The following is a 26,411-nucleotide window of genomic DNA, read 5'->3' on the forward strand; positions in this document are numbered from 1 at the left end:
TCATTCACACAGTGCTTGCCCATGAAGAGGAGAGGGGACAAGTTTTGTAAGAGAAATGAAAATGACCTTGTTTCCCATTGGTCAGGCAGTGTAATACTAATGCCAGACAAGAGCCTTGAGCCTTCTATTTTGACTTGTATAAACAAAAGCTGTAGGCTTTTAACCTTATATAAATAAGACTTAACATGTATGCCTGGATAAATCTGGTGACCTATAAAGATCTACAGTAATGGACAGGTTTTTTTGACAAATTGTTTTTTTCTATGAAAAAACTGTCATGTACAACCATTACAATTTTTTTTTAAATTGGAAAGGTCCTCCATAGGATTTTTCTCACTCACTACTCTGCTAATAATATTAGTTTGTTAATTATCAAAGACTGTCAATTTTGTTAAATCTACCCATGGATTTACAAACTCTGGAATTTTACATTCCTCTTCCTTTGCATCTAATGCAAAACATTGGGAGTACATGCAAGGTACCTGAGAGATGGCAAGGTTGCAGCATAGCACAAATACTATGGTCCTGCCTTCCTGAATGCTCAGACACAATTTTCTCTTGGTCTGCCTTTCCTGCTGTAATCTCTCTACCAGAGTCAGGCATTATATCATTCTCCTCCAGTCACAGCAAACAGCTGCAGCTCCTCCTGTTACCCAGTACAGGTATTAATTACATGATACAACTTAACTGATCAATCCATCTGCCAAGTCTTAGATAACCTCTTCTTACTTCTACTGTTCACTCACCTATTGTCTCTTCTGCAAACTCACAGTTACGTATAGAAGGAAGTGAAGCTGAGAATTACTGATGACATCATTCCTACACTGCAGTTTGCATCTTACTGGACACTCCCAACCATCGTACTTGTCTCCAGTTATGAGTTACCTTTGTTGCCACATGGATATTGGATCCTTTCTCCAGAAGCAAGGTCACCATGTCAGTATGACCTTCTTGGGAGGCCAAATGAAGCGGGGTGACTCCCTGCTTGGTCAAAATGTTGGTCTCAGCCCCATAGTTCAATAGAGTAGTAGCGATCTGCATCTGATTTTTCTTGGCAGCAATATGCAGTGGGGTGTATCCATTCTGGCACCAGTCGGGAAACAAAATGAGAATTAAGTTAACACAATGGCCACGTAAGCCTAAGAAGTCAGATAGCACAAATCAGTATTGTTTTATGTTACTTCTTATCATTAGAGACGAGAATTCATTGAATTTTCACAGCCAGACATGCCCCACATGGCCCTGCTGCTGTGCTGTGTCTGTTTCTTATTTTCACCATTTAAACTAGAACAAAGACAGCTCTCACTAGGGTAGGTAGGTCTGCTGAGTGATACCTTCAAATTGTGCCGAGCTCGACAGCTACATTTGGACTAACCTATGTAATAAATATTCACTTTTGACTAATGAGTGACATACTCCGTGATGAGTGAGGGCTGTACCTTCTTCATCGCATTACGCTTCTGTGGAGTGTGCGGGTAGAGGTGTGCTTGCATATAGAATTTTGATACATGTGTCAGTCATGGCACTGCCTGGAAACAGCAACAGGGAGGAGTGTTTTTCTGATCGAATTTATTTAGGCAAAGCATAATGGTGTTAGTACTTTCTGGCAATGACTCCCCTCCTTTAATTGCTTTACAACACACCGTGGCGTTGAGTTCTGGGTTACAGCAGACAGTCCCTCTGGAGGTGTTTGGTTGTTTGGTCTGTGGTTTTTTTTTTTTTTTTCTAAAAGGGAGCTTTACCAAACCATCCTACTGCAAATGTAGGCAAACTGTAGCTTTTGCTGCTCTCATACAATCACTTAAACAGACCAGACACATTTTTTGGCAGCCTTACGATAGCAACCTCATACGGGGAAGAACATCCTGATATTAACACCAATTTGCCTGCTGTTTTCCCCTTTTAGTAGCATTTGCCTAACACTGTGGTATCATGATGTAGTTCACAGAATGAATTCTCTATCAGAATACACACATCATTTCTAGTACTACACAACACTAAAGTGACTGCCAGTTATGACTAAAGCTCACAAACAAAAAAATGAGCTGAGACACACATGTATATGTGCACACACACATATTTTCAGTAGAGGTCTGAGAGAGCTGTACAGTAATTTAGGCAGGGCGTCATCCAGTCAGAGCCAATTTTGTGCTCTATGACCCTCACATGGCTCAGTGACTCACACCGCGGCCACCTTGTATGGTCCCCGCAACCCCTCTGTACGACTCGACAGCCCACCCCCTTGGGGATGTTTTATTTGTTGCCCCCGCCCCTCCCGGCCACGCCCGGCGGGGAAGGCGCAGGCCGGGCCGCCATCTTGCGAGGCTTCCCTCGGGCGCGAGCTCACCTTGGCGGTCGCGTGTGGGGAGGCGCCCTTCTCCAGCAGCAGCAGCGCCACCTTCTGGTTGTCGTAATGTGCCGCCACGTGGAGCGGGGTGAGGCCGTTCTGTAAGGGCGGTTACGGCGTTAGGCCGGCGCGCGCGGCGGCTGAGGGGCGCGTTACGGAGCCGTTAGTGCGTGAAGTGACGGGCACCGGGCGGCGCCGTCACGGGAACGGGCACGGGATGGGGACTGGGGGCATGGCGTTAGTCGGGGAGAAGCGGTGGAGGGGGGTGAATTTGGGCAGCCTGGCTGCAGGCCTGTTTTCCCGTTTTCCCCAAGCCCAGGCTAAGCAATTCCCACTGCATGGGGGAAAAGGGGCCATGACCCCGTGTGTATCCGTCTGGACTTCGACAGTTCGGACAGCTTTAACGGAACTGGCACTTCCTTTGCCAGAGAAATATTCCTGCCTGTCAGCCAGGGACCCAAACCCAACATGGTATTGTGGTTTCTGCAACCATCGCCCTTGGGGGAATGCAGCCCTAACAAAGCCAAAGCCACCATGTGAATGTAGCTGCAGCTGCCTGTCGTGGGCACGGCTCACATGGTTCTCTCCTAAGGAAGAATCTGAAGCGCTGCTGATGGTTTTTTGTTTTCCTTTCTCATCAGTACCTTGCCAGCTGAATCGGGAGAGGCACGGCGCTGCAGCAGGAGTTTTGCAACTTCCAGGCTCCCATATTTTGCCGCCACATGCAAAGGTGTGAATCCCTTCTGAAAAATTCCAGGAGATAAAAAGCAGATGTTTGCATTAAAGGACATGTCAATATTTCTATTTTATGGACTATGTATTAAGTCCTTACTCTTCAACCTATACTCTAGCTTGCAGAACCAGTAGCAGTACCTAGAAAGAACATCATCTCTTGAAAGCACTTTGAGAAGCATGAAAATACTTTCCCTTTTAGTCTTTTTTTTTTTCCTATGTACTTGCTGTCAGGCTGGCAGACATTTTATCTGATACAGACTCTACTAGCAAAACACACAGTGTGTGGGCAAGGAAGGCACTTGTTCAAATTTCTACTTCAAACCAGCTGCACTTTTTAGTTTCATGATGACAGCTTTAGAAATATTTCCTGTACCAATTGTTGCCAGTAACAATGAAACATCAACTAAACTCAGTGAGAAAAGCTCCAAACTTTAGATTCCTCCTTTAGAGTTTGTTGAAGAAGGATTTCTACTTGGGCTTATGTATCCAGATGGTCACTAAGCTCTGCTGAAGCCTCTGAACTGCAGCTAAAAATGTTATGCCTGACTCCATGGCATGCTTTTGGAAACACACTGTGGCAAGGCTAAAAATCTGGTCCTTTAAAAAGAACCATTCTCTCTTTGTTTTAATAATGCTTCTCAATACAATGCAAATGTAAAATCTATGTCAAACTAAGATGCCCTTTTCCTGTTTTCATTTCAAAACCCGTGTTGGTAAGGAAAACTCATGGATGCATGACAGTAGGTGGCAGACTGCACCACTGCCCTCACTCGGAGGAGGGACAGTGACCTATTTGCCTAACGTAAGTGATGTGCAATGTTTATTATCATTATCATCCTCTTCCATTAATCCCACCTCAAAAAGAGTTTATGTCAGGAAATCTCAAACATATCCAGTTTATGAATCACAGGTTTCTAGATAGATTATCTAGCAGATTAGTTCTTCACTTATTCATAATTATAGAATGTTCCTGCAGTAGTAAAGCAGTTGCCATAAAGCAATATGGGAAATTAGGAAAGTATTTAGTGTATTTTTAGCCATTTTGATATAATTTAACAGCTGGATAAAAGGAGAACAGACAGCACTCCCAGTAATCTGTGCATCATAATTTAAAAATTGCAGGTTTACTCTTCTAAACCCTGGAAGACATCCAATTGTTCAAAAATACATTTCAAGTTCCAACTGTAAAATCAGGGGCACTTTTTAAAGACTAAATCAATAGTGAGAATTAAGTGATTGTTGCTTAATCACATGTGATAAATTTGGAAAAGATACCTTGGCACATAATTCTCTTCACAGCTTTTTTTTTACGTGTTCATCAGTCTGTTAGGAATCTATTGGTAAACATTTTTGGCTAACAAAACAACAATGATTCTGCAGACTATTTCTTTTCTAACCCCAGACAAAACAGCCTATTGTGTCATATGACACCTCATGTATGGAACCACTGAAAATAGCTTCAGCATTAGATGCAACTGGACAGATGCTGACTTGTATGTTTCAGGAACATTCCTTTCAGCTAGCACAGACCAGAATTATTTTACTATTTAAATAAACAAAGTATTGAAAATAAGCAGGCCTGTTCATAAAAAAAGCACGTCATCATCCCCTTTTCTTTCTTGAAAAGTTTGGCCAAAAAAGCCCTACCCGCAACACACTGGGAAAGAGAGAAACAAGGACTTTGTGTACATCTTAAACCTGTTTGGACTGTCTATTTCATATAATCACAGAATGGTAGGGGTTGGAAGGTACCTTTAGAGATCATCTAGTCCAACCCCCCTGCAGAAGCAGGTCCAGCTAGATCAGGTCACACAGCAACATGTCCAGGCAGGTCTTGAAGACCAAGGAAGGAGACTCCACACCCTCCCTGGACAGCCTGTGCCAGGGCTCCCTCACCCTCGCAGTGAAATAATTATGTTTAAATGGAACTTTTTTGTGTTCCAGCTTCTTTCCCTTACCCCTTGTCCTGTCACTAGGTACATTAGAAAAAAAAAGATGCCCCAATCTCCTGACACCCACCCTTTAGATATTTGTAGATATTAATGAAATCTCCCCTCAGTCTCCTCTTCTTTGAGTAAATAGCCCCAGTTACCACAGCCTTTCTCACAAGGAAGATGTTACTGTCCTCTGATCATCTTGGTGGCCCTGCGCTGGACTCTCTCCAGAAGTTCTCTGTCCCTCTTGAGCTGAGAAGCCCAGAACTGGACACAGGACTCCAGATGACGCCTCACCAGGGCACCAAACTCCCAGCTTTAACTGACAGCAATATATGTCAAAATTTGATTAACTTCTGAAACATTACTGCAGCCTATCGGACTGCTGATGATTAAGAAAAAACAAAAGTCTACAACTAGTTCAGTTTCCCAGTGTGAAAGTACAATCCTCATGGTGCTGCAAGACAGTCATGTCTTACTTTGGTGGACATGGAGTGTGAGGCCCCTGCCTCTAGGAGAACTGATGCGACATCGACTTGTCCCTCTCTGGCAGAGATGTGCAGCGGAGTGTACCCATTAGTTGTGGCAGCATCCGGGTGGGCCATGTGCTGCAGCAGAAGCTGGACAATCTCCGTTTTACCCAAGCGAGAAGCAATGTGCAGTGGAGTCTGTTCTTCCTACAACTCAAATTGAGTAGATAATTAGCACAGGTAGAACCACCCTGAATACAACACACCCTGGCTGATGCCAATAGACCTATCTATGCCTTTATCTTGCAAAGATCATAGGAAGTAACACCACAAAAAAAGTCAGTAATGGTGGGTTCATGAGTTCATTTTTGTGATGACCTTTCACAATATTTTATTACAACAAAGAGAACTGGTTTATATTTCTGACCAAGACAGTGTTTTAGCTGTTGCTGAACAGAGCTTACCCAGCGCCAAGGCTTTCTCTGTTTGTCCTTCTGCCCCTCCAGGGAATAGGCTGGGGGTGGGAAAGATGCTGGGAGGCGACAGAGCCAAGACCACTGGCCTACACTGATCAAAGAGATAATCTATACCATATAACATTATGCTTATCAATGAGGGGGAGAGTTCTTCCAAAGCAGCCACTGCTCAGAGCCTAGCTGAGCATCAGTCTGCTTGTGGGACGTGGTGACTGCCTTTGCACTGCTTGTGGAGTGAAGGAGTTGGTTTTGTGGGTTTTATTTTTCTTTTTTCTTTCACTTATTAAACCGTTTTTATCTCAACCCAAGATATCTTCTTGCTAGAAAACCTTTTTTTCTTGCAAATCTTTCCAGTTCTCCCCTCATCTTGTTGCAGAGGCACTAAGTGGATGACTGAGCAGCCATCCAGGGTCAGCCCACAACACAACAATGTCTTTGGAAGATCTATGCTTAAACAGATTTCTGTTTTCAGAACCGATTTTAGGTGTGCTTAATACAGAATCAACAGATCAAATAAAAATGAAATTGCTCCTCCCTAAGCCCTCTGCTGCAGCTAGGTTCTTGAGTAAGAGAAAACAAAACCAATTGTAAATGGAACACCTACCCTGGCTCGGGCATCAACCAGGGCCCCATTTCTCAGGAGGCAGCGAACTACTTCCACCTGCCCAGCACGTGCTGCCATGTGCAATGCAGTTTCTCCACGCTGCAGAAAAGCAAAAGAGTTTCAGGGTCTAAACCTCCATGAAGAAACAGCTCCAATGGTGTAAATTCCACCCACGTCAGCTCATGCAGAGACCTGCCAGCTGAGAATCTGGCTTTAGCGCCAGTAAAACTGGCAGTTTGGAAGGGTCTGGGTATGCTGTGGTTTGCAAACTTGATGATCCCAAACAAATGTAATCTCACTCTAGAGGGTCAGAATGAAAATCCAGGTTTATAGAAAATCCTGCCCTATAGACTCCCCTGGTCACATATGTTCCACAGTTTTTTACATAGCTTGTGTGCTGCACAATAAGAGTATATTGAGCCTGTACCTCTCAAGGGATTGTAAGGCACACGAGCCTCAAGATGGAAGGGGATATTTTTCCAGATGGTCTCTTCCTGCACGCTGTGTGGAGCTGGCAGCATTCAAAGGCCTTGCAGTGGCTGTGCACAACTGAGCCAGCATATGAAATGTGTAAAATCTGTGCTCAGTGGCGTGGATCTGCCTGCAGGCTATGGAATGCATCTTGTTTCAAGCTTTTTGTAGCCCACAGAATTTGAGGGAAAACGTGAAATTTTGGAAAGCTGATTGAAGCGGAACTTCGGATCAGGCTAATGAAGTACAGATGATACATTCAAAGCATTTCTCTTTTATATGGGTTCGCAAAGGAACCCTGAAAGTGAGTTCTCCTTGATGATGCCATTTCTAGCTTAATTTTGTAGTGTCCAATATTCTTTGAGTGCGCTATCCTAAAGTGGGCTATAACAGTCCCTGTGCAGCTCATCAGTATCTGGTACATTGAGTACTTGGTCAGTGCTGCAATTCGGAGCTCTGTACTCATCTGTTACCTTATGACAACGCAGTAGGACTGATCACTTCTTTGTGTTAATTATTCTTTCTCCTCACTCTAGAGCTGGAGTATATTCTGTTGTATAGCTTTGACCCCATGACTATCAAGTTAAACATCAATTGCCAAAATGAATGCCCCAGTCAAGATCTTTTGCATCAGAATCAGGAATTGTGTTTTCTTGACCTTTGGCTAGATATAGGAAAAGAAAAAGCCCGAGCTTGCCTAGTATTATGAACTCCTAATTATAGCAAACTTTCTTCACCAGGAGTTTATTTATCTTGTCATTTTAAAATTAAGCTTGTATTACCAGTTGTGATTAGTAAGCAAAATCTCCCAGCCCTAGCTACAAATCTTCAGAGAGAATTCATCCATACAAACTTTATTACCTGAAGAATGAGCTGTTTAAAATGTGAATAAGGTTTATGTTTCACACACTAAAGATAAAATTTCTATAAAGACCCTTTTGTACTTGAATTAGCAAAGCAATGTGGTTTTTTGAAAGTTAGTAATTCAACAGGGAACTTCAGCTTACTCAGTAAAAGCCAAGACACCTGTAAATTGTAAATTGTAAAGTGTTAAACTCTGCACACAAATGTCCAGTAACACAATACTTTTAATTGCTTCCATGAGAATTTCCTATTGTCTTCCATATCATCAATAAAGTTTTAATGTAAAGACTGCTTCTATAAAAGAGTATAAAAGCAGTAAGAGTCTGTTCTAATGACTCAAGCAAACAACTCAGACAAGATTTCTCTAACAGAAAAACTGAGTACAGAGTACCTGAATTGCTAAATGGTTGTTTTGTTGTTGGGAACACTTATCTATAACATTATTTACTAGAAAGAAGCTGCTTTCGAAGTGCAGGTGGTCACAAGTTGAATCTTTGTTTTATACTGACAAATTCCAACAGTAAAGTATCTGTAAAATACAGCTCTGAAAACTATTCTGTTCTTTTTGTTGTTATTCTTCTTGGTAACTAGGCTATTGGTATACAAACACTGATTTCTATGGTAAGTCAGGTTCTGCATTTCGTGTTACCTCCCAAAGGTCACATTTTCTAGATTTAAGCACCTTCTTTTGAAAAGCACCAGTTCCTGGAATTTCCTGTACAAGAGGAATATCTTGAGTGTGACATTTTTACTTGTTGTTTAACTGTTGGGTTTTAAGCACTTTATACCCTAATACTGATTCAGATGATGCAATTTCATGGCAGCCAGTAAAGCTATGCAGGCAGAAATTAGAGCCATTTGGACTGAAATTGCATCCTTCAGAACGGAAACACAATCTTCCCTGTGACTTGGCTTGTAAATCAGTTTTGGATGTATTTGGTGAGCTTTTTCTGTTTCTAAGGGAAACTTCACCTACTCAAGCATTATTGAAGAATACACAAAACTGTGTAACTGTCATTTTTCCGTCTTTACAAAAGGTGCTAGAATAATTTGTCCTAAACCGCAATGAAGTCATAAAGTATCAATGAAATGTGACCTTTGTATCAGCTATATGGTAGGCCAGAGCCTTTTTGGAGGAAGTACTGCACAGATGATTCTAGTCAAAGCCATACTCACAATGTTAGTGACATCGGGAGAGGCTCCGTTCTGCAGCAGAAGGAGGACTATGTTCAAGTGGCCCATAAATGCAGCCACATGTATTGGTGTAAGGCCCGACTGCGAAACAAAGCAAGAGCAGTTTTACTCCTCTGCACAGGTGTAGGGAAGGGGCTTCTTTGTTTAAATAAAACATAAGTGAAAATGAGGCATGATAGGAGGAAGAAAACAGGAAGCAAAAAAGGGAGAGAGAGAAGGAATGTTTCTTCAGGACATGAAACATTTTTCTACCTCTGTTATAGCCTGGATTGAAGCCCCATATTTCACCAGGAGTTCCATGACTTTGATGCGATTTTTCTTGCAGGCAATGTGCAGTGGAGTAAAACCATTCTGTGCAAAAGACAGTCATGTTAGTTAAAAACATGCAGCTACACTTTCCACATAGCTCCATGCTGGCACACTGGGAGCAGAAGCGTTAGTGTACCAGAAGCAATTATTCTTTAAGCACAACAGGTTGCGAAATACAGACATCTCCCCAGAGTCTGAGACAGAACAAAGCAATACCACTGCTTTCTTCTCAGGCAGTGGAGAGAAACCCAGCTTCCACCTCCAAACCCCAAATAGAGACATGTCTGTTCTGACTTAAATGTCTGCATGTGCACATATATGTATGTGGTTCTGAAGGCTGCACATGTGTACATAAGGATGACCTGAAGTGGCTCCCAAGACTGCCTAACACAGGGAAAAGATAAGAAATTATAGTGATTACTTTGAAATCAGTTCATGTCTTTTGAAATCTAGAAAGCATTTTCTGTACCTCTCTAGGAAAAGAACAGAGTACTTCTAGATTCTAATTATTACATTTGTCTTTTTAGAATATCTTATCATCTAAGCATCTTTGTATTTATTTTTATGTTTATGCATCAATCAGCAGTATACTAGATTCGTGTCTGTGTATGTGTGTGCATTCTGTGAGGTGTCTTAAACAAATGACCACTATTTCAGCCGTGGTTTTACAATACAAAGTGTTCACTCTTCATTTATTTGTGGCCTCCCCTCTTTTACTCCTGCCCTGTGGAGTCATGAAGTGTTGTAAGCAAGATATCAGTCCTCATTTAGATTAAAATTAAATGGGGCAGGAACAGGAATGAAAGAGGGTAGGAAAGGGAACCTCTTAATTCAGGATTGTAACCTAGCATTTTATATCGTGAGACGGTAGTTTTACCTTTGTGCTCATCTTTGGCTCACATCCATTTCTTTGGAAATGCTTATTCAGTGAGGTTGGGGCCCAAATGAAAGCATGACTTTATACTCTGTGCTGTAACATCTGCTTTGACTTCAAGCTTTTTTAATGTACTGTTATAATTAATGCAGGTTAAGTGTGTGTCTAAGACTACACAAATACATCGTTTACCATATATGAACATTTTAGTGAAAAGCCCAGATACCATTTTTAGATAATGTTGAAAAACTACTATATTTTCTAATGAAAGGGATCAGTATTGCTAAGCAATCACTAGCAGTAAACAGAACTTATCAGTGACATCTTAGCTCATGGAAAGAGGCACGTGACATTACAGTCAGCTTCTGTTAGAGGAAATGTTAATTACTAGTTTATTTGGAGGTGCTTTAAAGCACAGACAAATTGAAAAAACTAGGATGTCATATAGTGCTGTATCTCCAAATCATTTTGCAAGCAATAACAATTAGTTTTCTTAAAGCTAGGTGAAAATAAATTATTTGTAAAAATGATTCCATCGCAGGACTCTGCTGAATATTACTACTACTATTAGCCTTCGCCAATTTCTAAAGAATGAATGCAAAGCATTAGATATTTTACCTCCTGCACAACATCTCTCAGTGTTTTTTCATAAGGAGTTTTACTGTTTCCGTATGTTTCACTTAATTTTACTGCCTCAATGGATTTAATTTTGCTACTTCTATTTACACAATTAATGATTTGATGGGAGAGAGGAGAGGGCAGAAAAAAATGTATCACTAACAGAAATTATGAGCACCATTTAATACATTAAATACTATACACAAGCCAGAGGCGACAAGTCCCTGATAGAAGTGGAAACAAGAGAGAGGAAAAAAAAAGCCTGTCTGGAGGGAAGAGAGCAGAGAGGCAGCGGCCTGAGGGTGTTCTTTCATTTCAGATATTTCTCTGGGAGGGAGAGATGAAGGGAGGGAGGGGGAGGGAACAGAATGAAAATTTGCGGTAATGGAAGGAAAGAAAGAAGATGTAGGGGCTAGCATATAATGTGTAAGTGAGGGTAGCCTAGGCAAGCACAGCTAAAGATAATTAGAAGACTAGTGAGAATATAAAGAAAAGATGAAAAGAGCATTAGAAAAAGATCAACTAAGTGAATACAATATTGAGAAAGACAAAACAAGAAAAGCATAAGAAGAGGAAACAAGAGGTGTTACAGGATTTGAGGGTATAGAGAGGCCAAGAAAAATGAGAGAGCAGAAGAAAAATATACCAATAAAAAAATCAGTTCCAAGGCAGTAAGGCCATAAGGGAACCTTAGTCAACAAACACGGGGACATACTGATGGCAAGAAGGCGGGGAAGACATCAGAGAGTCTTGCAGTGGAAGTTCTGTGTAGGAAATGAATGCAGGAGGAAACTGCAGACTTTGTGCCAGGCAGAGGCAGAGGCATCTCAAATGTTCACAGTCTCTATTACTGAGTCTCTATTACACTGAGTGTAATATATTGGTATTTAACTTCCAGACAGCTAAGAGTTCATGGGACATTTCCTATTAGAGAAAACTGGAATCTTGTCTGGGTTTAGACAGATTAAAGATTCTTAGAGGCTTTATATGTTCCTGAAGACAAAAGGGGATAATAGTGTGATCAGTGAGAGAAAGGAACCATAACTGTTTTCCTATAAGCATCAGAAGAACTGATTTTTGAAAAGGAAGAAAAGTGTCGCCTAACAGAGGGGAATGTCATCATTTGATAAATGCAGACACATTAGCTTTTTAATATATTTTCTGTATGCCAATTTACTGAATTCAGTTGAGAGCTTAGAAATTATTTGTTTATCATATTGCAGAGTACAAAAAACTGACCTAGCAATTCAGTAAAATATCAATGCACAAGTTAGCATCAGCTAGAAATGGCTCTGATTTTGGGAACGCTGTAGAGCTCCCTGACCTGATCTTACAGTCACTTGCCATGGATGTGGTCCATGACTAGGCCTAATAAGACAAGATATGATACTGGTAACCAGCAGATGTGACAACCCTTGTTGTTACTGCAGCTGTTGAAGCTTGTTGGAGTTTGTTGATGGAGCTTTCCCTTAGTTTTACTAGTAAGAACTATTCATCTGCCCTGGACGGCTTTGTTACACGACACAGGTGGGACACGTTTACCAGGGCGCGAGCATTGGGATTTGCTCTCTTGTCCAGAAGGAGTTTGGTGACACGGTAGTGGCCGCAGTGTGCGGCCACGTGGAGAGCAGTCAGGTAATCCAGTGTGACATCATCCACGGGAGCTTTGTGCTGCAGTAGGTGTTTGACACATTCCACATGGTCGCCCTGGGCCGCCATGTGAAGTGGGGAGAGTCCATTCTGTGGCAAAAGAAAACCAAACAGTAACTTTTAGTAACTCTCACTTAGATCATGGCACATATGAGAAAGATGTGAGTTTGCAGAGTACCCTCCTCACTGAAACAGAGATGCATCTGAGCTATGGACTGGAAGAAAAACTGAAAAAAAGCCACAGTCACCCCTCCTAGTAAACACCAGCAAATTTAGAGGAACATCATATAGTTAAATAAAATCAGAATTTAATCAAAGCAAAAGAATCTAAGGAGCCTGCCTCATGATTTAATAAAACATATCTTGACCTTGAAAGACTGGGTATACTCATCATAACATTAAGACACAGGTTGTGTATTAATGAGAGGAAAAGCACCTACTTACTCATCATGGCATTTATTAAGAAACCTATATTTTTTTCTTTAAGTGTTCAATAATAAAATAAAATAAAATGATATTAGCAAACCTAACCCCTGAGCCTCTGGGGAATGGTACTTGCAGCCTCCACCATGGCTGGACCTTTTGTTCAAACTATAACACTTGAAGAGCAGTGGAAGCAGGGGTTTTATAGCCATGTCTGGCTTAAATAGATCTGTTTGTAAATATTGAAATCCATGGAACTTAGACAATTAAGAGGAAAGAGAATTGTTGCTATTAATACACATAACAAGATGTTTTCAGAAAAAAAATAGTTTTAGTATTTACATGTTTCTCTGTCCCCAGTTTGGAACCACCTGCTTCAACTGGAAGTTAGAAAAGGAATTTGCTTTTAAATCTAATTTCATTTTACATGCAATAAGGTACTTAGAAAGCAGATAGACTATGACATATAGACTTGAATAGGTAACTCACGTGGTGTGATAAAACCGACTATTTTTTTGTCATTTGGAAGGGGGGAATTATTCACTGATCAGTTCTGTTCTGTTTGATCCTCAACACATTGGGGATGTTGAGATGTTGCCACAGCAATGCTGATGTTTTGTCCTAACTGGCAACACTTGCCTTTGAACGGCAACATCTGGGAATCCTCCCTGAAGCATGATCAATATATGTGGCAGGGTCTGCTTTTCTGAGCCTCTCTGCCTCTTAGTCACACAAGGGCTGACACATGGGGTTCACCAAACCACCTTTTCCCACCAACAGATTTAGTGAAACTCTAAGGAATTTTCCCTACAATTGCCATCTCCCTGTGGATCCCTCCTGCATAAACAAATGATGTGGACTACTTGGTGCTATCAAGGATGCATAGCTTGAGCACATCCTTGTTTGATGTAGTTGATATGCCTGAAACTCGGTGATAAAACCTGCTGAACACTTTTAAGGGGAAATCTTGAGTCTCAAATAGGGATAACTATGGGTCAGAATACACTAATTGTTCATGTTTTGAGCCATGTTTGAGGGAGGGGGGCCCAGTAAACAGTGCAATGGTCTGAAACTGGTATTTAAATTTGTCTCTCCTTTTCTTCCAGACCTCAAGTATACCATTGCAATACTCCATTCCACTGTTTTCCAGCTAATGATTCCAGATACCTTTAGCAGGCACTCTGAAATTTACTGATGTAAAGTGCTGCTCAGTGGGGTTTGCTATGATACTACAAGTATCTTTCCTTAGTTTGATGGAAGGGACAGCATTTGTAGGAAATGCATTTATGTGGGATGCACACTTTTCAGGAATCAGTAAGAACACACTGAGATAATTTTCCAGGTCTGAAGTAGACCATGAACACAATTCACAGAAGCTGTGAATCACAGGCCTTAGATAAGTTTATATGAAGGATCAGAAAATGTATACCAGGAAGCATCTCTCTGGAGTGACTGACCTAGCTTTCCCATCTCTGTGTCTTATCATCTTAGGAAGCAATGAAAGTGAAGTACTTCCAGTAGCATTGTGTATCGTGTTTAGGCTGATATTATAGAGGGGGGCGAAGAAGTGTATACTGTTTTGTGTATTTGGATAGGATACTCCCTCTTATGTAAAGAACTCTTATTTTGGATTATTCTAGCTGTTAATACATTTCCTTTGGGAGAGGAGAAATGTTCCTATCTTCTTCCTTGTCCTTTCAGTGACATTGAAAATTCTGTGGAAAGTTCCACAGAGCTGTTAACATATCCTAATAAGACACACACCTTGGTCCGGGCAAGCAGTGGGGCACCTCGTTCCAGCAGTAGCTCCACAACTTGATCGTGTCCACTTCTTGCAGCACAGTGGAGTGGGGTGAGTCCATCCTTAAAGTAAAAGGAGGAAAAACAAATGAGCACATCCCCTGCTGCCTGTCCTGGCACTCTGAGGAACATAGCTCCACAAATGTGTGAAAAAGCTCTTTTTTTTTTCTTCCTAACTGAAGTTGGAAATCAACATAGTTTCTTGCACCAACAAAGGACACTCTTAAGGTTATTGTTTTAGAGAGGAAACCCATTGTGCGTTGAAATCTCCTATCAAATAAGATAATATGACCATGCATTGCCTTCTCCCCTCCTTCCTCTCTGCATTGTTTTGAAATTGTATTGCCTCTCCCTGTGTGCTGGGCCAAGGATGCTCCATTAATCAATTCATTGGATTGCTTTTGATATGGGGATGAAACAGGAAATGCTCATACTAGAAAATCTGCTCTAGAATTTACAGGCAGCAGAAGCAAGAAGATTTTAAAACATTCCATAAGAGAAAGAAACAAACTAAACAAACCCTTTAATTTCGGAGGTTGAGTGGTGAACAGAGAGCTATCAATTCTTTGCTAAAATCACTGTGAGACCACCAACTTTGCTTTTTTTAGTTGCAGGAAACTACCCTATACCAAAAGCCTTGCTTGGGCTACTCAGCTGAGATGACTGCAATGGTAGCAAAAGTTGTGTCAATGAAACATTTAGATAGGAGAAGGCCTTCCAGGTAATTCTGCTGAAGTTTGGCTTATATACAGAAAAATATAGGAAATATGAGGCAAGAAAAATGGTTACAAAGTATATTAGTGATGAATGACAGAAAAAAGAAAATGCCTAAGATATAGAAACCCAAGTTTTCATCTCATTAGATCTCAAGCACAGACTTAGAGAAGTCATCAATACTCACTTGACAGATTTATATAGGTGAAATTGCAATATTTTTTAATCAGAAGAATAGCCTTCTTCCTTTGAGACACACTGCTCATTTTAAGTGAGGTACATGCTAACATTTGAGTGTGCTTTCTGGAGGATCAGCATGATTAAAGGATGAATATATTGATCTGAGATAGTTGTAATACTTAAGAGATTAAAAAAGTTGCAAAAATGCAAAAACATGGCCTTGTATGAGTCAGTGACCCTGCTTCATGCACAGATATCCTGCTTGTCTTGCTGGAGTTTAGAGGAAGCCTACACTGCTGTATTTTCACTCCTATTACTAACATTTTTCAATTAAAAGTAGCTCTAGACTGCATTTGGCAATTGCAACATCATTTTGGCTATGCAAACATGGCCCTATAATACCCTACAAAAGGTAGTTCTTAGGAACAGATCCTCCCATATCCTTCTTTTTGAAAGCACAGAGAACCCTTCTGAGTTAGCTGTGCAACAAAGGTCCCTAGCAGGGAGGAACTGCACTCTGCAGGGAGGAATTTTTCTCCCTTACTTATCTACTGTTGACAGAGATTTTTCAGAAACATATGAAAGGGTTAGGTGTGCCTTGACACTCACAATCTCAGAGGCAGAAGCATCACTGAATCCCATGGAAGCTTTGCAATAATGGATGCAAGATCAAACCCCCAAACAGAATTCAAGGCTGTTCAGCACCTGGCAGATTGGGTCAATGCAAAGGAATTGGATGTATCTTCCTCATCTGGGAATTTTTTCTGTGCTGAAAATTCAGTCTCCTAAATCAAGTCTTTATTTGCAAGACTGAGCTCTATTTTCATACACATAATTCCTGTTATCATTACTAAGGTGAGAATATATCCCAATCATATTTCTAGGAAATGTATTTACTTGGTATTTGTCTCCAATTTCTGGCCTTTCGTGCTCTACATTTTTAATCAATGGGGGGAAGTTCACTTTCCCTATCCACATACTGACTTTGACATTATTCTTTTTAATAGAACAGCAAAAGAAAAGTAGAATTCTGTGTATCTTTGAACAAAATAGGACAAATCTCCAGAGGGAGGAAAAAGATCAAAAATACAAGCTAAGAAACACATCAACTCCATCAGAAAGTCTAGCTACAACACAAAGTAAGAATTAAATCATTAAAAATCATGATTTCTCCTCTGTTATTATCTAGAATTCCCCCTAAAAGTAGAAATAAAAATTATCCTATTCTATCTTGTCATAACTTTTATAAATGCACCATCATTCACTATTTGTGCACTTTCCAGTAGATGAGTGAAGCAATATGCTTTGCAGCCTTCCCAGATAACCCCCTTCCTTCTTCCTGCCCTGGGGAAAACACAGCATAAATATTTACATATCACTGAATATTTAACACTTGAGATTCTATTTTTGCCTTTTTTTATTGTTGTTGTTTCACCCTAAAGATGAGGGGAATTGCAAAGAGAGAGATGCTGTAGTAGAAGAATTAGTACATAATACAACAAGGACAAACTGTTATTAGCCAATACCAAGAGACATGCCGAATGTTTTCTTTTGCAATGAACATCAGTGCTGTGAAATCTATTCCAGGAATTTGCCTGTGTATTATTTTAATCACTTCACCACCAATTGGTAGACTATGTAAAATGATGAACACATGCAGACCAAGATTCCAAACCCATCATTTGACAGGACACTGGGATGAAGAGCACAGACTTTGAAGCACAGATAATAGGTATCACATAAACACAAAGGGCACCATGCCAGGAGACAAGAAATCCTGCAATTTTGTATTTTAAGAAGTCCAATATTTGTCTCCTCATCCCAAACAGTACCTAATGGAGAGTTAAATGATTTCATTTTTCAAGTGACGTTCCGCACCTGGAGTTTTATTTTTCCAATATGAGGTGCCCTCCTGGCTCAGGCTTTGCAATGTAACCAACAGCTGGTTAGACATGACACCACAACCCTTTCTGTATGTATGGAAGCCATGACATTCCATCACTCCCAATTTCCTCTTAAATGGCTCTGAAAATAGAGGGTAAACTTTTGTCTTTTTTTCTTGAAAATCAATGACTGGTCATTTTTTAACCTGCACAATTAATTCTCAATTCTGTGCATGACTTCTAACTGCAGGGCTTAGGAAGATAAATTATTGGGCCATTTCGTAGTGATTAAAATGCTTTATTTCAGCTTACCAGAGAGACTGAGATAGAAAGAAGCTGTGCTTATAAGAGATTCTTAATGGGAAATGGTATAGGCAGCATCTGAACAGGACAGTTGTACACATTCAGTGCTCATTTGAACGAAGGCTGATGACAGCACATGAACAACTAAGGCCAAACTATAAAAGAATTCTTCTAAATTGCAGCTGCATATTCTCATGTTTATGAGGGTGAAATAAAATTTTAGTATTCTGTATGTCAGGCATGCAAAATTGTATAATTTTGTCCACAAGTAAAAGCCTTTTCATTTGTTCATTTTTCATGACTGCTAAACCTCGTCTCTTTAAAAATGAACAAAGCAAGTTTCCCTCTTGCTCCAAGATCTCAGTGTTTTGGCATAATTAAACATACTCTAAAGTATTCTTCCAGGTCTACCATTTAAAGTACACATTTAAAAAACACAGTGATAAGATATATCATGCATTTACTTGAGACATTAACTTAAATAATTCTAACTAACAGTCACTACCTATATAGCTTGCTTAGATAATCTGTAGAGCATCCCTTCCTGCTCCCTTGCAAGCATTATATGACTCCACTGAATTTTTTATAGCAAATGTCTGCATTGTGATTACATATTTATAATCTGACATTGCTTTAGGAGTGGCAAAAACTGGGAATGAATTATTAGTGCTCTGGGCATGTGTGAAGATTAGCAGAAAATGTCACAGCAACATTACTGCATGAAAAAAACATCAATAACAGATCCTAGTGCCTAGAGTGGGTTAGGATCCCCCTACAATGGTTTTATGGTAGGAAACCCACTACCACGTGGAAAGAGCAGAGAGCTATGATAGTTTTGTCAGATGCATGTATACAAAAGGAGAAGTTATTACAAATAAATCTCAATAGGTTCCCAGAATGAGTGTCAAGGGGTGTTTGAAGCTTATTCACCACAAGAAACTCAAACTAAACCAATCTCAGTTCCACCTCCTACAGCTTCCTTCCTTTGCTTTTCCCACTGAGATCATACATCGTTGTGAACAATCTTGCACTCTTTTTAGTTCCAGCTGAGCATCCTTTCTTCTCTGTGGCCCTCCTACAACTCAAATAACATACCAAACTTTCTCCCCACCATTATCACGTCTACTCCTCTTTCCAGCTGCAGTTGCCATGCTCCAGGTGCAAAACGTTTACTTTCCCACACAACAAGCTTTCCAAGACTAGATGCTCTGTTTCATTCCAGGGATTTTTTTTCAACAGTAAATATTCTGCAATGGGAGTCTAAAGAAAAGTCTCAGAGCAAGAAAAATTTCATTTCAGTGTTGGCAACATTCAATAGGAAGAACACAAAATGCATGACAACTTCAGCATCTGAGACAGGTGAAAGTGTGCCTTCCTCCCCTTCTAAGGGTGTGTGCATAGTCCCAAAAAAATGGTCACATTAGTAAGGTGACAAAGGCCTGTGAATAATGCTGTATTTTCAAAGTAAAAAAACATGCAAAGCCTAACCCCCCCCCCATATTCCTGTTCTTTTTTTTCTATGCATTTTTTTACAGAGATGACAAAAATAGAGCTATTATAAAAACTGCATTCATAAAGAATACTCCTAAAAGCTTTTAATCGTTAGTAATATTTCAATATCCCACACAGTCTTACTGTTACTATTCCATTATATTAGAATCTATCTTTTTAAATAGAAATATATATGTTGGTCATGCTGAAATTGCTCTGCCTTTAAATGCTTAAAATAATTCAACCTTCAATAATCCTTACTATCTTTCAGGAAGGCTGTAAGTTCTTTCCTTCTCTCAAAGGGAGAACTGATAATTGCCACGTTACTCTTGACCCCATGACATTGATTTAATCATAAGTTGTACTTTCCACCGTCTTTTAGGGAACGATTTTCTGCACACTGATTCCTACCCACAGTTTGCACAGCAGCTTCTGAGATCCAGATTCACAGGTCTGCCATGGCAAGTTGTACATGTCAGAAGTTTAGCTAAATTTAAAAATTTTAAACAATCGTGTCACTGAAGTTCTTTTTCTGGTAAACTTGTAGAGAATATAGGTTGAATAGGATTTAAAATATGAAATGTTTTAGAGTAAGAAACTTTACCTGTTAATTACTTGGCAAACATAAGTCCAGATAAGTCTTGTGTGTAAACAGAAGCAGCACAAACGTAGATCTAATAGATAGTACTAATAAAAGCATCCTATTAAGATTATTGAGAATAGAGTTTACGTGTTTGCTTTAGATACAATATGAAAGATAAATTAAATTCCACATTTAAAAAAATTACTTTGTAGTTAGTTGAGAAAAAGGGTAAAACTTGCAAAAAAAAGAGTAAATGAATTTAAAATATATAAGAGTAGCAAGCAGACTTGCTAGCAACTCTACGTCTTTATACTCTAGTGAGAAAGTCCATACAATTTCAGCAAATGCATTATGAAATATATATAAAAGTACATAATTCATGCAGTAAGCAGGGCTTTCCTCAACGTTAACTACAGAGCAGTTCGACACATGCATAATTTACTCCCTTTGAAGAATGTACATTTTAGTTCATTTTTTGTCAGACAAGATAGGAGTTTCTAATGGATCATTCCAATGGAACATTTTCAAACATAACAAGATTTCACAGATTAAGTCCGCAAAATTGAAGTATTGAGGCTCATCTAAAATGATGTTAAAATAAGTTTTTGCATCTTAATTTATGCATGTAATAAATCAACTTAAAAATGAACTGAATGAAAGCAATGAGTACTTATTTAACCAAAGAGCTTATTTGGGTGTGGTACAGAGACCAAGAATAAAAGCCCAAGCTATCTGGCAATGAAATATCCTAGCATATTTAATTCCACTGTTTTTCAGTGAACCTGACTGCTGGAAGAACAAAGGTGTTCCTCAGAAGAAATGAAAAGGCAAGTATGGGAAGGCGAGCGTGTTAGTACCAAGGTGGAGGAGGCGGAAGTCTGTCCTTTAAAGTACAAATCACATGTATGCATGGCATGCAACACACAACCTACCTCTTCAATACCCTACATACTCACGGCCATAGCAAAGCACACAACGCATGCGGACAAAGCAAAGGGAAAAGAAAAAGACACCGAGAAGATATAAACAGCTGGCATGGAGACCAGATCATGCCACAGAGACACTGACAGCAAAATCAAAGCTCTGGAATCTTCCCCACTGTGAAGTACACGCCACCGACTACCACCGTGGGCCTTTGAGCAGGGAGAAGGCAGAAGATGAAAGCAAAAGGAAGCTGCTGAGCCTGAGCAAAATGGGATATGTGCGCTTTGGGGTACCTTTACAGGTTTTCAGTGATGTCTTTGTGCTGACAGTTTTTGAGCTAATGAAGCAGCTGACAAAGGGCAGGAAGCCAAGACAATGAGAAGACTAAAATTAGCACCTTCCACCTACATTGGGCAAGGTCCTGCTATTTTAGTTTCATTCAGAACTACACATCAATATTTGCGGGTGAGCGGGGAAGGGAACACACCTTGGACTCCTAAAATGTAAGATGTCCTTCACAATCATCTGTTCCAACTTGTCTAAAATAAGTATCTAAAAACTGAACAGGATATAGGTGAAATTCAATGCTGTCATTCCACAGGTCAAATGGACCATTTCTGTATGACTGCTGTGCCTATGAATGTGTGGCATATCCTAACTGCAGCATATTATCATCATTTCAAGCCTCTTTGCCATGAGAATTTAAACAGCTTTGGAGGAAAATTTGACCAGGGATGATTTACTGCACACCTTCATGAAAGGCATCATTTTCCATCATCAGTAGTTAAAAAACAAAAAAAGAGAAAGAGACATAATTTCATAAATAATCAGAAATCAAAACAATAATCACATACAGAGTTACATGATAATCACGATTGTCTTCCTAGTTTATGAAGCAACAAATGGTTGATCTAATTAATATGAAAGTAGCTGCAGAGGTTGAATCAAACACAAGGGTAGTTGACTGCATAATCCCCTAGCTTCCTCTGTCTTTCTACCTTATTAAATGAAAAGTCTTCATGTTCAACTCTAAACTCAGTGTTCTAAAACACTCTCTCAATTATTATGTGGAGATATAGTTTTACAGATCAATGCTTAAAAAAAAAGCAGCTTTCAAGAACAAGTGAACAAGTCTTGTGCAGTTCAGTGTGTATAAATGACCAGATTTTCCTAGATGACTCCAAAATCTCATTTGAAATAATTAACCCTGCTCATATAAATGGATAGGTTTTTCTTTTGTTCTGAATGATCACCAAATCACCCATAAATAAAGAGCACGGTATTGGTGTGGCATTTCAGCAAGACAACTGGGAGGACGAAGAGAGTGAGAGTCACAGAATCTCTGTGGTTAGTCTGGGGAAGAGGCTGCTGGCACAGAACAAGTTACTTGTTCCCCATATTGCCTCTTCAACCAAAAGTGACTGCCAGCACACTACACCACTTTTGGAGACATATCATGACTGGCACAGACACTTAGGAATCAGAAAACTGAAAGGCTTATCTGAGGCCAGATCCTCCGCTTCCTGTTGCTGTGCAGTATGTATGTTCTTCTGTCACAGAAGGCTGGACCAAGTAACAGGCTTATTTGCAATTTCATCAGCTTTTTCTTGTATCATGTAGGTAGATTATACAGGAGACTAAAGGAAATTGTATTTCTGTCTCCTACTATCACCAATTGTGTAGCCTGATACCACAGTAAACAGTCTACATAAAATGAATAACGATTGGAAAACTAATGACAGCTGCATCCAATGTCTGCCTTTAGGAGCAGAGAATAAGGCACAATTACTGAAGCTGAATTAATTCCTAGCTATGAATCTTGATCTTCTCAGTCTCTGGCTTAAAAAAACCCAAACCAAAACCAAAACTAAGCAAGTAAAAAACCGCAATCCATTTCCAAGAAGGGACAATATCATATTCAGGGAATAGAAAGACTCACCCTGGTTTTGGCATCGATCTGCCCTCCACGATCCAACAAGAGCTTCACCATGTTTGTGTTTCCCCTTTTGGAAGCCACATGCAGTGGGGTGATTCCATTCTACACCATGAAAAGAACAAACAATGAGCATGATGGATTTGAAGGTGTATGATGGTGGTGAATATGTGTTTGCATCACAAAAAATGAGACCATCACATTGTAGAGAAGAAACAAAAATGTACTTGAGCATCAGAGCTAGGCACACACCATATAAGCTAGAGTTAGTAATTCCTTTCTAAGAATCTTTATTCATTGTTTAGGAGATTTTGATAAATGAAGAAGCGCATCTGCCAAAGCAGCAAACATCACAGTCCCAGAATCAGACAAGGAAACAAACATGTATCAAAGTCCCAGTGAGTCAATAGTCACAAAACACTGATGCAGTTAAATCACTGCAACATACACAGAGTACACAAATGCGTGACTCCTACACAAAGAAACTTGCTTAGTATAATGCCAACAGAGTAAAGCAGTAGGCCCTGTTTAAGCCGAAAGTTCTTGCAAATCCTTTGGGTGAGGAAAGGGAGAATATTAGCAGCTATTCCAGACTGGCAACAGGAGGAGGTCAGTCCAAGAGGCCGAACTCTAAAGCTCTTCAAAGTGTATCCGTCAAAATTAAACAGAAAACTTGTGATCTGGTCGGTATGTTAAGGTACAGATGATCAGAGGTTTTCATGGCACCGGCCGCTAGGATTCAAATTATGTAATGTACAATAGCAAAGAGACCATACTATGTAGCTCTGCAGTTGCCCACCATAAAAGAGTAGTAATGATTAATTAGTATTTTTATTGCTGCATTTATATACTGGCATATACATAATTTATATCTAATATACCTTACTTTACTTTTTCAAAATATGTTTATATGTGAAAATATCAAATTAGTATAAATACTGAAAAAGCTGATAAATCCTACAAATATTTCTGGAGCGTGTCTGACTGATAGAAAGGCTGAAGTGGGTGGACACATTATGAGAATATCAGCTTTCTAGAGCTAGTCAAAGAAGTCTGTTTCCTTCAGCTGGGAATATTGAGAATACTCAACTGCCGTGGACTCTGGTAATTATATGGAGGTAAACTTTAAGAATTACTGCAAAAAAATCCAACTTTGAACACAACAGTATTTCAGCATTACCTTGCTACTTGATTACTCTTGACTAAGAATTACTTAAAGAAACATTCCCACTTTTGTAGGCCATTACAACTAAAAAAAGAAAGAAATTACTCCATACCCGTGCTGTGAAATCAACTGCAGCTCCTCGATTTAGCAAAAGTGTTGCCACGTTGACGTTTCCATAGTGCGCAGCTATGTGCAAAGGTGTAAATCCACTCTACAAAGGGAAACAGCCTTCGTTGAAGAAATCATTTCATACAAGATAATCAACATTGCTAGAGCTTGACTTCAAAAGCTGCTGGCAAACAAAAGTTTCATGTCAATTTTATCCACTTCACCTATAATATACCACAGCCCTTCAGGCAGAGAGTGCAGTTGTCATATAACAGGTTTTATATAGGGCTTCATTTTTTATTCTCCAATTCAGTCTTCTAAATCAGTGGCCAATAAAAAGAGTATCTTTCATCATAAAAAATATTAGTATCTTTTTCCATTCTTAAAGAAAATAAAGGAAGTCTCTTGTTACAATTTGGAAGCAACATGGGTCTTTCAGGCTGCATCTTTTTACAATTTTTGGACAAGGACCATGAAAGTTGTTGGACTCGTTAGAATTAAAAATGTTGACAAGATACTTGTTTCTTTTTTTAGCAATGGTTATTCAATATGTAACATGTATTAGGTTTTAATTTGGTGTACATGAAAAACTACTTAGTAGCATAGTATAAGAATTGTCATTATTTATATTTCTATATAATTTAGATCTGAAGGGATCTGAAGAAACATTTTCACGTATTCATCGGAAAAAACACTGCCTCTTGGACACTAGAAGGTGAAAATTGCTCCAGCTATGAGATACAGAATTGCTTGACAACAATACAAAAAAGACTGTTTTGTTTCAGAAACTAGAACACAGAGCAAACTTTCAGTTTCATAAGTAATTCAAATACAAAGGATCTTGCTTTTGAGGTTTCTCTGGAGAGCTTTACACTGACTTGATCAGATTTCACAGTTAGTTATAGAAAGAAAGAAATACTTTTGGCTTCTAGGCTATACTGTATTTTCAACTAGGTTTCATTTCTTTCAGTGTACAAAGCATAATTTTAAACTACTCATGGAATAAAGAAATGCAGGCAGACGCTACACTCTGAAATCAACTTGACTGCCCAAAAATACATCCATGAGCCTACTATTTTACCATAATTCCACTTAGTTCATTGTTAGTCCACAGGTGATCCTGGTCTAAGTATAGGCAGTAAATTCATAGTCTTCGTGCTGTGACAAATTACATGGGAAATGTCTGTTGAGGATATTAGGCACCCAAATAGGATATTGTGATAAGATATAGGTGGAATGTATACGGCATTAACAACTACCTTCTTGCAGACACAGTTTGCCTGATGACAAAGGCATTGAGAAGTAACGTAATGGTGAGGGAGAGATCATCCCCTTCTTGTTTACCATAGTGAAGAACTTGCCCATGGGCAGATGCCAGAAAGAAGCTGTCACTCAGTTCACATAATGGCAACTCACTCATGTGCACACACACCAAGCGTGAGGTCCTTTCATACAGGTGTGTGCCCTCAAAATTCATTCCCTCATCTAACAGAGAAGCTCCTTTATTTAAAAGCAGGCATTCAAATAATGATAGCATTCTTGGAAAGAATTATTTTTCCTAAAGATGATAATCTTTAGGGGAGAAATCACAGTTCTAGCCAATTAGACTCATGACTTTCAGTGGAAGTGCTTGGAGAGTTGCCATTTCCAGAATCCATATGAGAAATGTAATATTAACTGCTGCAGGTACATTCTGATTATGTGCTATCCCAAAAGGACTTTTCAAAACGTTATTGAAAATGTGGTAATAAGAACAACAGTAAAAATAAGCAGATATTCTGAACAAGTTTTTTCCTTGGTGGATTTTCATTATATTTATTATTGTAAAAGAAGGAAAATTTATTTTACCATCTTTCTGGATGAGTCAGACATCTTAATTTAGTTTTGTCAAGTGACTTCATTTTCATAATAAATGAAACTGAACTAGAAAAGCATCTTTGTCCTCTTAGCTCCATTACTTGCTTCAGACTTCTTTGAACTGAATTCTCTAAAATTTACTTCAATAGTGATAAACAAAGGATGAATAAAAACAGGCTTGCTGAGTCACAAATTTCTATGTATTACAAAAGAATCATATCTTCCCTTTTAGTGCTAAAGAAATATTGCCACAGAGCAGAGAAAATCATCATAAGTAACAGAAAGAGTAATTAAAAATTTTGGATCTCGGTACCTCAGTCGTCCTATTCACCATCATCTGATGCAGCATGGTATGGGAAAAAGAGGAACAATATTAAAGACTGGCCGCAAAACGAAGAACTATGTTGCTTTTTGAAATGAGTTATGCTGTTAATTATGGGAAAAGCCATTCGAGCATGCATTAACTTTAAATACAACCCACGTTCCCATGGGCATTAAACC

General features: G+C 39.4%; 1 protein-coding gene across 2 annotated transcripts in view; it reads right to left on the bottom strand.

Moving 5' to 3' along the window:
• The window catches only part of ANK2 (ankyrin 2), a 238,209-nt gene that overhangs the window by 85,388 nt on the left and 126,410 nt on the right, over positions 1 to 26,411 (bottom strand). The window contains exons 7-17 of one of the 2 annotated variants that reach the window (XM_061993136.1): positions 24,058 to 24,156; positions 22,787 to 22,885; positions 14,734 to 14,832; positions 12,439 to 12,636; positions 9,348 to 9,446; positions 9,078 to 9,176; positions 6,567 to 6,665; positions 5,496 to 5,693; positions 2,992 to 3,090; positions 2,348 to 2,446; positions 886 to 1,083 (exon numbers count right to left, since the gene is read on the bottom strand). In XM_061993136.1, coding sequence (XP_061849120.1) covers positions 886 to 1,083; positions 2,348 to 2,446; positions 2,992 to 3,090; positions 5,496 to 5,693; positions 6,567 to 6,665; positions 9,078 to 9,176; positions 9,348 to 9,446; positions 12,439 to 12,636; positions 14,734 to 14,832; positions 22,787 to 22,885; positions 24,058 to 24,156 — 1,386 coding nt within the window. The remainder of the gene's footprint in view (positions 1 to 885; positions 1,084 to 2,347; positions 2,447 to 2,991; positions 3,091 to 5,495; positions 5,694 to 6,566; positions 6,666 to 9,077; positions 9,177 to 9,347; positions 9,447 to 12,438; positions 12,637 to 14,733; positions 14,833 to 22,786; positions 22,886 to 24,057; positions 24,157 to 26,411) is intronic. The other variant, XM_061993135.1, reaches the window with a different exon arrangement.

The sequence above is a fragment of the Colius striatus genome, chromosome 3 (assembly GCF_028858725.1).
Source record: "Colius striatus isolate bColStr4 chromosome 3, bColStr4.1.hap1, whole genome shotgun sequence".
Taxonomy (NCBI): Eukaryota; Metazoa; Chordata; class Aves; order Coliiformes; family Coliidae; genus Colius; species Colius striatus.